The 13,178-nt window shown below is 39.6% G+C and overlaps 1 protein-coding gene across 6 annotated transcripts in view; it reads right to left on the bottom strand.

Moving 5' to 3' along the window:
• Positions 1-8,611: 8,611 nt before the first annotated feature.
• Satb1 (SATB homeobox 1) overlaps positions 8,612-13,178 on the bottom strand; it is a 96,917-nt gene continuing 92,350 nt past the window's right edge. For 4 of the 6 annotated variants that reach the window (XM_029471561.2, XM_085832619.1, XM_085832620.1 and 1 more), the window contains exon 12: positions 8,612-12,757. In XM_029471561.2, coding sequence (XP_029327421.2) covers positions 12,242-12,757 — 516 coding nt within the window. In that variant the 3' untranslated portion in view covers positions 8,612-12,241. The remainder of the gene's footprint in view (positions 12,758-13,178) is intronic. The other 2 variants (XM_085832622.1, XM_085832621.1) reach the window with 2 other exon arrangements.

The following is a 13,178-nucleotide window of genomic DNA, read 5'->3' as shown; positions in this document are numbered from 1 at the left end:
GGTATGCAGACAAGAAGGAAAAACATAAGTATAAAGAAAAGGTAAATATTTGTTTAAAGACAGAATATAGGATTTTTTTTTTCGAGACAGGGTTTCTCTGTGCAGTCCTGGCTGTCCTGGAACTCACTCTGTAGACCAGGCTGGCCTTGAACTCAGGAATTTCCTCTGCCTCCTGAGTGCTGGGATTAAAGGCATGAGCTACCATACCTGGACAGAATATAGGATTATGCTGTTCCTTGATCCTGCGGCCCCTAGCTCTCTACCGTCTCCTGGTAAAGTCACTTTCCATAAAACTCCAGTTTTTTAGTTGTGCTTGGCAAAAAACTAGTACTGCTACTACTACTACTATTACGTAGTAGTAGTAGTAGTAGTAGTAGTAGTAGTAGTAGTAGTAGTAGAAAAGTATGTCTCTTCCTTTTGCTATAAGCACACACCTCATTTAGGAAAGATTACATGTATGTATTATTTTTGTTGTTCTGTATGATGCTACTCTCTACATACGTTGTTCAGAGAACAACTTGCTGCACTCAATTCGTGCCTTCAATCATGGAGATATTGAATGTCAAACTAAGTTTTCAAGCTAGGTGGCAGATACCTTTATTGGCTAAGCTATCTCCCTGGGCATTGAATATTGTTAAGACTATAAGGAATCAGCTGGGCAGTGATGGTGCACACCTTTAATCCCAGCACTCTGGAGGCAGAGGCAGGCAGATTTCTGAGTTCGAGGCCAGCCTGGTCTACAGAGTGAGTTCCAGGACACTCAGGGCTATACAGAGAAACCCTGTCTCAAAAAACCAAAAAAGAAAAAAGGAAAAGAAAAAGGAGGGGGGGAGACAGAGAGAGAGAGAGAGAGAGAGAGAGAGAGAGAGAGAGAGAGAGAGAGAGATTATAAGGAATCCTGACATCAATAGATTTGAGAATTCAAGGATTCTTAGGTTTGGAATTTTATGCTTAGACAGAACAAAACAACAACACAAAAAGATGTTTGGGTGTGATCTCAATAAAGTTGCTTTCACCAATGGAGCCACATCAACACAATCCAAAACAAATGGCCATTTCCTGATTTATCAGCATCTTTCACCAAAGATTATTTTCATACAGACACACAGACATGCACACACTCACACACACACACACAAAATACACACTAACACACACAAATACACACTAACATACAAACACACATATAAACACATACACTAACATAGACACACACACCCTCTTACACACTAATACATACATAAACACAAATACACACACTAACACAAGCACACTAACACTGACATGCTAACACATACCAATACCCAATAGTACACACATACACACACAGCACACAAAAAAAATCTCAAAAGAAAGTGCTGTTCTTTCAAATGTACAAACATGGCATGATCAGATGTTATTTTTCCCACCTCTCTGGTCCTTGGTGGCAATCCAGGTAATGACTGGAAACAAACAGCTCTCACAACACGGTGACTGAAACTGTTTATAGCAAGGGGAGTCTAGAATTTAGAATGAGATGCTTCCCTGTCCATCCTCTGAGATATGCCACAGAAAAGTTCTTTCTCACCATTGATCTCTGAAACCCAAATTATTTGTCCTTGCAGGACACTAACCTATATCCGCCCAGTTCTAGAATGATTGTCTAATAAGATGGACCTCAAGCTATACCCATGAAGAAGACTAATGGCAGATATTTGGTTTTTAATTTTTAATTTTTATTTTTTATGACTGTCAGACACTCTAGAATAGTCCATGATCTTAACTGTTGAGCCATCTCTCCAGCTCAGGTTTGTTGCTATTTTTTTTTTGTAAAATTTTATCTTTCTTGTGCTTGTATACCCCTGCCCCACCTTTTAAACCTAGGAGTTACTGTGCTAGATATGTTTTTTTAAGCAAATAACACATATATAATTAAAAATTAAATATTGAGTGTAATCCCAGTGAAATTAGGTTCTGCAGCAGCTTTCTGTCAGACGCACTGACAGCATGCATCATCCTGCCTCTTCACGTTCTGGAACCATAGTTGATACAGACAGAGGCAGAGCCCTTGGCTTTGTTTGCTTCGTGACTCCAGCAGTTGGGGAAACATTTCCCTAATGTGTGGGCATGACTTTTGGGAAAGAAAGGGGTCTCTGTATAGGAAAGAAACCCTCAGTTCCCCACAGTCTCTACTTACATCAACAGAACTCTCTCTAGACTGCTTTGTTTCCCAGAGAACAAACTCCAGGCCAAGTGTCAATCTCCTCTGAGGTCCTCCAACAGAAAAGCTTTCCGTTGTCCATGGTGCTGGAGGCTCAGGATGGAAAGGAGCTGGCTCCAGCTTCCATGGGGGCAAGGAAGCATGATTGCAGGAGGGGGTGAATGCTCTCACAGTCTCATCAATATCGCAGAGCAGATGGATACAGCAATTAGTGCAAAAATAATTTTGCCAAGAATATTAACACTTTTAGACTTTTATCAAGAAGGGGTGAAGTTTCAACTCAATAATTTTCTAAATTTGTAGAGTATTTACTGGTGAGCAACAGGGTGTAGGGGTTCTGGTCTTATAATCATGTGGAGGCCAGGGTAATTAATAGCAATGGATGAGTTGCTTTTATGCACATCAAGCAAAATGTAGAACTGAGAGCAGAAAGATTTTCTGGTTAACATGTGCTACAACTCTTCAGACAAAATACTGAAAAGACCGTTTTATTCTCATTTTTTCTCAAGTTACTCAGAACAGCTTAGCTTAATGAGTAAAGGCTAGCAAACCTTTTCTATAGAGGACCAGAGAGAAAGTATCACTAGCTTGGTGGGCTACACTATCTCTTTTACAAGCATCTGTACTTCCTTGTCTGTTACACAAAAGCAGCTACAGAGAATATGGTGGTGAAAAGAGAAGTATGGGTGGCAGGTAGATGGGAAACCCTGAGCTAGAGCCTTAATCTGGCCATTTCAGCTCCTTCTCTATAAAGAGAAATATTCTATTCCCCGCCCCAAGTTATAGAATTTATTGAATGTATTAAACTTATAAATAATCTACACATCTAAAGACATTAAAAGAAGTCATCTTGGCATGCAGTTTCCAGAATTTTTTCATACAATAATGGACTCTATAGAAGCTATGTCCCTCTTTTGAGTGCTGTTACTTACTGCCCAAATCTCACTGTCTTCTGACACATCCTCTTTCTCTTCTTCTGCTTCCTCCACCTCTTCTTCCTCCTGTTCCTCCTCCTCCTCTTCTTTTCTTTTTCAAAATTATTTATTTATTTTATGTATATGAGGACACTATAGATGCTTTCAGATACACCAGAAGAGGGCATTGGATTGCATTACAGATGGTTGTCAGCCACCATGTAGTTGGTGGGAGTCAAACTCAGGACCTCTGGAAGAGTAGTCAGTGCTCTAAACTGCTGAGTCATCTCTCCAGCCTCACTGTTTTTCTTCTTATATTTCTAGATCTTTTTCTTTTTCTTTTCATTAGTATGCATTCATTCATTCACTCATTTATTCATCACAAACTTCTTCCGTTTCTTTCCATTGGTCAGGTAGGAATTGTAGGCTAACCTAACATCTTAATCAAGAGCAGTGAGTGAAAGTGATGTCCCTCATTATGAGGAATAAAAGAGCAAACAGAAGCCTCAAGGAAGGACACAGTGCTTTTCAGAAGTGGTGGTGCTTGGAAGGCACAGGCAGGCAGATTTCTGAGTTAAAGGCCACCCTGGTCTATAGAACAAGTTCCAGGGTTGTCTGGGCTATACAGAGAAATCTTATCTTGAAAATCCAAAAATAAATGTGAATAAATATTTATTCTGAAAGTGCAGTGGGCAAGGCAGGTCCAGGGGGAAAAGGAGGGGCAAGAAACAAACAGATAAGCCTGTCTTTATTTGTAAGCTGATGTATAGAAGCCCTAATGGGATCTACAAAAGTAAAAGCATTAAAAGATACTAGAGTAGATCCTAGGATAAATAAAAGTTTAGCACACGCACACACACACACATGCACACTGTTTCTCTATATTTAAAACAAACCACAAAGATAAAAATTTTAAAGTATCACTGCATTGGAATAAAAATATGAAATAAATTAAAGATGAACTTGAGCAAGAGATGTAGAACTGTGTGCTGAAAACTATAAAACATTCTAGAGAAAGTCAAAGATCTGAATAAAAGAGACATGAATTGCTTTTATAGTTTCCAAAATATATATTTTAACAATCCTGTTTCTCTAATATCTGTCGCTGATGTTCATTAAAATCTGGCAGATTCCACCCTGTCTTTGGTAGAAATTGACAGGCTAAACCTAAAGTAACAGGAAACTGAAAATACCCTGAATACCAAAATTGACTTTGAAGAAACTTTGAAGGTACAGACATCCAAGCTATATGGCTGGTTCTGAAAGTGCAGTGGGCAAGGCAGGTCCAGGGGGAAAACGAGGGGCAAGAATAAGACAGACTTCAGCAGACACACATTTGCACAGTTGATCAACTTTTGACAAAGACGCAAAAGCTTTAGTTCTGGAAAGAATAAACAAAATATACAGAATGTGTGTGTGTGTGTGTGTGTGTGTGTGAGAGAGAGAGAGAGAGAGAGAGAGAGAGAGAGAGAGAGAGAGAGAAAGAGAGAGAGAGATTGGAAGAGAGAATAGAGAGAGTTGTAATATAGTTGTAGCATGCACAGCAACTAGCTCAAAATAGACCACAGACCTGATGTAAACCTTAAAACTATAAAACTTTTGTTCATTAATTAATTTATCCACTTTACATTCCAATATCTTTCCCCCATCTTCCCAGTTCCAACCTCCCACACCTCCTCTCTCCATTTTCCTCTCCTCTTGGAACGGGGAGACACCCCCTCTGGTATCACCCCACACTGGCATGGCTCTCTCTGAGTCTGATTTCTGTTTGTGGAACCCATTTCCCTAACTGGGCTGCTTTGACTGGCCTCAGTGGGAGAGGATGCACCTAGTCCTGCAGAGACCATAAAACTTTTAAAAGAGGAGACAGGAAAGAAATTTCTGTGGCTTTAAACTAGGCAACCCACATGACATCGAAAACAAAACCTTTAAAAAATATAAAATTAGATTTTACCACCCAGAGCCAAGGACATACATCCTTCAAAGGATAGTTAGGAGAATAAGATGGTATGCCATAGACTGACAGAAAACACTAGCAAAACACATAATATAGAAAAGAACCGCCTAATTCCTGTAATATGAAAACAAATGACTTTATAACAGGGAGGGAGGGCACAGGCCAGTTTGTGCAGTTAAGAATGGAAAAGGGGGAGGCTGGAGAGATGACTCAGTGGTTAAGAGCACTGACTGCTCTTCCAGAGGTCCTGAGTTCAATTCCCAGCACCCTCATGGCAGTTCAAAACTGTCTGCAACTCCAGTTCCAGGGAATCTGACACCTTCAAACACCAATGGACATAATAAATAAATAAATAAATAAATAAATAAATAAATAAATAAATAAATAAATAAATAAATAAAACAAAGAAGAGAAAGGGTGGGTGGGTAGGATAACTGCAAAGGGTACTGGGAGCGACATGTCCTCACACCACTAGCTATGTGTTTGTACATACATGTTATGTAGAACTTTGACACGTACAATGTACCAAACTGTACATCAAGTAGGCACATTTATTTTGTCAGTAATACCTTAGAAATTTGATAGTTCCCACTAATAAAATGTATAGGGTCTCATTTGCTTCTCTGTGTTGGTACTTTTCTGATTTTTTTCTTTTTTATGTATTTTGACTTGTCTTTTATCTTTTTGTGTTTTCTGTCCAAATTCTGTATTAATTTTAAAAATACCCTGTTTCTTGTTGATATATATGACAGTCTTAGCAAATTCTTTTTATAGTAAGATGCAGAAATGTTGCTTTTTTTTTCAAGAAGATCATGAGATATGACACTTAAAGACTTCCAGAAGTCTCTTTATATTTGTCTATTTAAAACACAAGTAAAGAGCTGGTGAGCTAGCACAGCCTACCAAGACACTTGGTTCCATCCCATGACCCACATGGTAGAGGGGGAGACCAGCAAGTTGTTCTTTGACCTCCACACATGTTCTGTGGATGGACACACACACACACACACACACAAATCAATAATAAGCATGATTTCAAAAAGAAAATTAAAATGCACCATGAAGGGGGCTGTCCATAGAATGTGATTCTTATTCCATTCTGCATGATCAAAATTTTTCCTACATTGTCTGTTCTCATTTATTCATTCATTCATTCATTTCTCCACTAAATGTATTTCTGTGGCAAGATTTGAAAATACGAGACTCTGACAGTAAATTTATTTGAATGTACAACTGTATATAGCTGCAGTTTATGTATTACATGGAACCCTATTAATGTGAATGGCTGAATTCTGACATCTGAGTGGTTTGATTTTATTTGACATATTATCCTTTAAAAATGAGAAAACTGCCTCCACAAACTTCAGTATCTATTTGTGAAACTGAGTTCTTATTTTGAAGAGTAAGTTTTCTGAAGTGCACCATTTGCTGTGTGAATTCATGAGTGCAGTTGGGATGCAGGCACTGCACAGCCCAGCCTTTTTACTATGGGATTCATATTTCTTGATAAACAAACCCAGTTTGAAGATTTTTTTTTTTTATCGGCAAAGAAAAATCCTGTCCTTTTCAATTTCCTTTCCTTGGACACATTACAAACATCTTCCCTATGTTTCTTCGGGTCTATTGTAGTGGAGCCAATTCTTCATTTTCTCTGTCTCTCACCTGCTTCTGTCTATTTATTTGTGTATAAGATGTCAAAGGAAAGCAAAAAGCAACACCTCAAAATACCACCTTGAAAGTGAAAATGCCAACAAATTCTTTTCTGCACCTGAAGCTTTTAATTCTTTAATCCACCGTGGAATGTTGCTTAATTACATATTTTATTATGCAGAACTGAAAATTATGTACTTTAGTTTTCTGAACCGATTTGAAAGCACGGACTGTTTATAAATAGAGGGAGGCTGGCCTGCCTCTGCTTTTTCTCTTACAAATATTTGTGGGGTTCTCTTAAAACTTGGCTTTTGGAAAATTCTCAGAAAGCTCTGGGGAACAAAAACCAATATTTTAATTTTTAAAAGAGAAATTAAAAGATTCATTACTTGACCAAAAAATGTAACATGATGTTGCAGTATTATGATAGGCAAAACCTGCCGAACAGCTGGGTTCTTCTTATAGATGCTTTGTATTAATTTCAGAGAGTTTCATAAAGTATAAATAGAAAAATGTTAAAATTGCTGAGTTGGAAGGTGACTACAGTTTTTTTTTTCTTTTCTATGTTTTCTTTTTTTGTGTGTGTTTTTCTTTTGCACAGTTTTCCTAATAGTTTTTTTTTTTTTTTTATGAGAAGAAAATCGGTGAGTATATCTCTCATTCATACAAAGAGCAGAATTTGGAGCTGTATTCCAGGGCGAAGCATCTCTTAAACTCGGCTTAAATCAGTGTTCAACTTCCTCTTTTAACAAAATACATGTTGCTTTGTGTCTGTGGAAGAACGGAATTGCATTGAATTCTCACTGGGTTGGAGAAATCTTGGGGGAGATGAGGGGATTGGATTTGAGGTTCATGTGGCCTCTTTGTAGCTGAACAAGTCAGTTAACATATTTGAACTTTCCTGTTCCCGTGCCTTTGAAGTGAGAATGTTGGTGTCTGTCGGAAATGCCTCCTAGTGGAATGGAGAGCTTTAAATAAGACACAGGGAAGTCTTAGAAAATGAAGCACTCTTCAAATTTTGCTCTCAGCTTAAAACACGTTGGAGGACAATGCTAACAGTGAGGCCTCAGCCAGTAGGCTGCCTTTGTATCAAAGTTAAAACTGCGAGTGACTGGCTGTGAAATCTGTCTCCACAATGGAGATGCTGTTCAGCAGGTCAGTGCCCTGGACAAAATGCATACACACACACACACACACACATACACACACAAGTATGTGTTATGTGTACTTGCTCCTTTGCATTGTCTTGTTACAGAGGTAATGCGTACACACACACACACACACACACACACACAAGTATGTGTTATGTGTACTTTAACATTCTGACCTAACAGGAACTGTCAGATCTTTCACGGGAGGGGGGGTGGGGCGGGGAGGCGAGCAAACCACACAGTGATAGACATCACTTCTTTCTTGGAGGATGTTGAGGCATGAATTAAAGACTGTCACCAAATGAAGCCTTATTGGAATGTATCTCTGACTGAGTTTGCAGCAATGAAGTGATGTTCAGCATTTAACTGGGTGCAGAATAGACCGCTTGTCTTGGCTCTTACCTTGTACACAGCTCCACTGTATCTCTCAGCAGCCACGATTAAAGCCAAGCCCAAGTCAAGTGCTTTAGTTACAGTAGTTATATTAGCAGTTGGAAATAGCCCATAGGAAAAGATGACTTCATACCCATCTTTGGCTCAAAGAAAATAGCTGCAATTTAACTTTACTAGTGTTCTTTTCATAAAATTAAGTGTGTGTGTATAATATACATATATGTAGAATATAAGAAAGGCTTAAAAATGTTGCTCATGTTTTAAACATTAATTCCAAACTATTTTTATTTAGCATATGGTATTGTTAAACAGGTATAGTATTCTTAACACACACCTTCCACCACATTTTTGTTAGAGGGCACTTTATATTTTATCAAAAATTGTGCATTTTAATAGATTGTAGCTCAGCTTTTGTCCAAAGACATGCAAGTATTCACTATTTACATTTAAAGGATTGCTTCAGAGGGACACTGAATCCAAGAATAGGCCCTTGAGAGACTTCTTTCTATGACCGTTTTTTGATGGCTATGGAGCTGCTGGGTTCCCACACTGCCATCCACATTTCTGGCTGGCTTTAGCACAAACAGTCCCATCTCCATGGCTATATAGTACAGGCCATACACATTTTAGTTGCTCTTGCTGAAAATATCACCAGGCAGTTCATAATAGCTCATTTATTGAAAATACTGTGACAATCAAGGACCTTGTTAGCCAAATGTGAACAACTGGGACCAGGGAAGAATTTAATAATAGCAGGTGTAGGACACTCATTTCCAATCACTTCTGAACCATTTAAATTTTTTCTATTTAAGCTATGTATTTTCAATAAGCATTGTTAACTATAGATACTACTAGGGGCAGACGCTTAAGCTCAGAATTTCTTAGTACTAAAGGCCAGTCAATACGCATTTTATACATATGTACAGACTTTGTTACTAAGTGCCACACAAGTAGGGCACACATACTAGTCACCTTTGTTTTCAAAGGTTATGTGTCAACTCTGCATATTGTGTGGCAAGAAGATACTGTCAACAACATTTTTTGCATAATGTGCAGGTATTATATGGCCACAGAGTGTAATACAAATTAGTGGCAAAGTGCTGAGTGTAGGATGCTATGACAGACTCAGATGCACACGGTTGACTATTACCCGGAAATTACCTGACTCTGCTAAGGTTCTAACAGCACAAAGCACTATGTCATGCCCAGCTGAAATGCTGGGACACAATGAAGCTTGTTAAAGGAATTTTACCAATAGCCATAGGCAACCAGAGACACATGGGTGACAATGACATTGGGGGCAGGGGACAATGTGGATCACTAGGGGAAATCTTCTGAAATACGCTGTCTTCAACAGTTTTGTCCACTCCATTGTGACCATCGTGGCTTGCGAACATGTGCTTTATTCTAAAGTAACAAAACCATGCTGACCTGAAATTTAAGACATCTGATAATTTTGCTGGCACAATGGTGTTGCTTTCCAACACACTCATTTTCTTGGATACATCAATTCAAAATAACTCAGACTGTTAGGAACGGGAAAAATCTTCCTCCTTCTAAAGAACTATCGAATTTTACACCTATTTGATATCTTAAGTGTTGGGGTGTTTTAAATAAAAAAGGCATCAATTCTACACGATGCTCCATCCATTCTTAAATCTGGGAAAAGGAGGCCACAGATGATAATCTGTAGTTAGCAGCATGTTACTTGTTTTGGGGGTTTTGTTGTTCTTGTTTTTAACATTTAAAATTAGCTTGCATTATCTCAGTTCAAATGCCTTTGGCTCAAGTAATTACTTTGCTCAACTCCAGCAAACAAGAAAGTTTGCATTGTTTTCTCACTTAAGAAAAAGAATCAGAAATTAGTTTGCAGCAGAACAGCAGCCTTCCAAGGTGCTCAGCTGTGCTTCGAAGTAAATCCCTCAGTGGAGTTTTCAAGGTGCCCATTTAGACCACCAGGAAAGCCCTGCAGCCCCCAGGCTGGAGCTGCCCAGGCCTGAGGAAATGCTCCTCTGGAAGAGGGTAGCTACAGAGCCTGGCTCCACAAACCTAAATATCCCCATCAACACGGGAACCCTAACAAACGGATACAAAAGACAGAAAAACACAGCCTAGGAAAGTTTCCCTGGAGCCAGCCACAGCACACCAGCCTGGGCCATGATGCAGCAGTTTAGACTTGGAGTCCAGGGCTCTGCCTCCTACTATCTTCATGTGGTTCTCAGTTTTGACAAAGGCAGTCCAATCAAGTCAGGGCTGTTCACCTTGCCTAACTATGACTTGTAAAACAAAACACCAAACAAGTCCCTTCCCTAAACTGTTTCCTGCAAAGGATTCTCACACAGAAGGCCCATGTGTTCCCTTGTTCATGCTGCTATTGATGGCTTTTTTAAAAATGTACCCTAGCTTGAAGAAAATATTGCCCTAACTGGAGGATTGTGCAGAAAAAGCAGATATGGCCATCTCAAGTACTTCACTGCTACAGTAATATTTCTGTTGGAGCCTTTGACTGTCTGGTGTAGTAAGCAAAAGCAGATTATCATCTGCATTGTGGAATTCCCTAACTACTGAAAACTGAGCATATGTGTAGCTTGAACTGAGTATCTCAGGGAGTGTTCAGTTGCTTTTCAGAACCCACAAGCTATCACCAAGAAAGTGTGAGCATGCACCTACATGACAGCCGTCCTTGAGCCTGGCTAAAGTTACTTCACATAAGCAGACAAACCCTGCCATGTCATACCATACAAACAATTTTAATCGTGTAGTTACAGTCAATAACCACTCCTAATCAGCACATTTCTGCAGAAAGAAAACTGTGATACACTTATAAAAACAGCAGCTGTAACAAAATAGCTGGTGTTTTCATAGCCATAAACTCATAAAAAAGAAATACACCTTTATACAGAAACTTTATACAGATGTCGCTTTAAAATTGATTGTAAACCAAAGAGGAAGACACATTGCAAACATCAATTATTTTCACATTAATTGCATAATTTTCTAAGGTGATCTATTAGTTTTATTTACCTAAGCTTATTTGCATGATAGTAAAAATTGCATACAACAACGAGACCGAAGCTTCTAGAGTGAATTGCTTGGATAACATAGACTTTTTATAGGCAACTGTGTAAAGCACATTTTCTCTATTTAAAACTTTTAAGACACTTTGTTTTACTGCCCATCAAAATACAGTTATAAATAGAAAGGAAATCAGGATGGGAAAGCAACATTACATTTAACAGAAATCTCCAAAAAACTTAATTATGACATGATGCTGCAGGAGCTACAAATAAATAACAAGGACTAAATTGTGTTTCACATTTTCTTTTCCTTAAAAAAAAAAAAATCATGTAATAATGAGGATGAAAAAAATTACAGTGAACTTTTATTTCCAAAATAAAAAACAAATTTTAATTACGGCAGTGCCATACAATACAAGGCATTTGTTGGCATATGTCATCTTTAAACTGCATTCCACAGTCTATAGTTCTTTTTTTAACATACAATCGAGTAACAAACTCTCTCTCTCTCTCTTTTTTTTTTTTTCCTTTTTCTCTTTAAAATAAGGGGCCAGTTTCCAAAGACTAGTGTGGCAGGTTACAGAATCATTAAAGAAAAGGCAATCATAATCACAGAAGTTATAATGCTTATTTGAGGCTCCAGAATAATAATAATCAAAAGGAAAACCAATTTCTGGTATCATGCTGACAGGGTACAACACCTGGGTGCAGCCTTTGAACACAAATTCTACCAAACAATCCTTGATGCTTCACCCGGGGCTGCCAAGCAGTTTTGTAAAACACAGTAAAACCTTGAGTGCTGGCTGTCCTGTCCTTCCAACTTCCTTCCTGTTTGTGCAAGTTTCCGAAGATTTATTGGCCAAACAATAAACAATGAAGGTTTGTCTGAGTGAACACAAGGTGGACTTCTCATGTTGTTAGGAAATACCAGTGGCACGGCTGAAAATAATACTGTTCTCTCAGTCTTTCAAGTCGGCATTAATGTCTGTGCTCCCTTCCACCGACAGCTCTTCCTCTAGTTTCACTGAGAAAAGGGTGTTGGCGTTTTTATCCTGGACACTCTCTTCCAAATCCTTAAGCAACTCCTCATCTTTGTACTCGGCCACATCCACCTCCAAGCCGGAGTTGTCCTTCAGCTTGCCATGGTGCTTAAGGTAGTACCGCTGGTTCTGAAAGAACTTGATGATGGTGTACTTCGGGAGGTCCAGCTGTGCAGACAGAGTCTGGATGGCCTCTTCATCTGGGTACAGGCCCACATCTTGGATGAAACTCTGAAGGATCCCCAGGGCTTCCACAGAAATTTTGGTTCGTGGCCTGGTCTTCTGCCGGTTTTCCTCATCGGACTCCGCAGAGGAGGCCACGGTGGGCTGCCGTGGGGGGAGCCTGGGGCCTGCCTGGGGCTGTGACTGTGGCTGTGGCGGTGGCGGCGGTGGCTGCTGCTGCTGTTGCTGTTGCTGCTGCTGCTGTTGCTGCTGCTGCAAAGAGACAAGCAGACAGTCAGAGCTGCTCGGAGGAGCCCGCAGGAGTAAGAGTGGGTGCTTGCCAAGCCTGTGCAGTGTCTGGGGGTGGGGGTGGGGCTGGAGTAGGGGAGACAGACACACGGAGAAAGAGCAGGCCAGCTAAACAGCCCATAGCCTTTATTAAATAAATACATACAAATTTGAGCTCAGGGCTGGGCAGCTAGGAAGCTATGCAGCTCGCAGGGCTACTGTGCCCATTTACCACCAATCTGGGGAGGAGAAAAACAACTGGAAAAAAGGTGAGCAACACACTCACTGGAAAGGGATATGTACCAAAGGTGGCCAGGCCAGCACATCATGATGTCTGTCATTCATTAACAGACTTAAAAGAAGAATCCCTCTTAGCAAGGATTCCAGAGACATCTTTGGGTGGTTG

The sequence above is a fragment of the Mus caroli genome, unplaced genomic scaffold (assembly GCF_978045245.1).
Source record: "Mus caroli unplaced genomic scaffold, Mus_caroli_1 scaffold_18, whole genome shotgun sequence".
Taxonomy (NCBI): Eukaryota; Metazoa; Chordata; class Mammalia; order Rodentia; family Muridae; genus Mus; species Mus caroli.
This window is presented reverse-complemented; position numbering and strand designations above follow the sequence as displayed.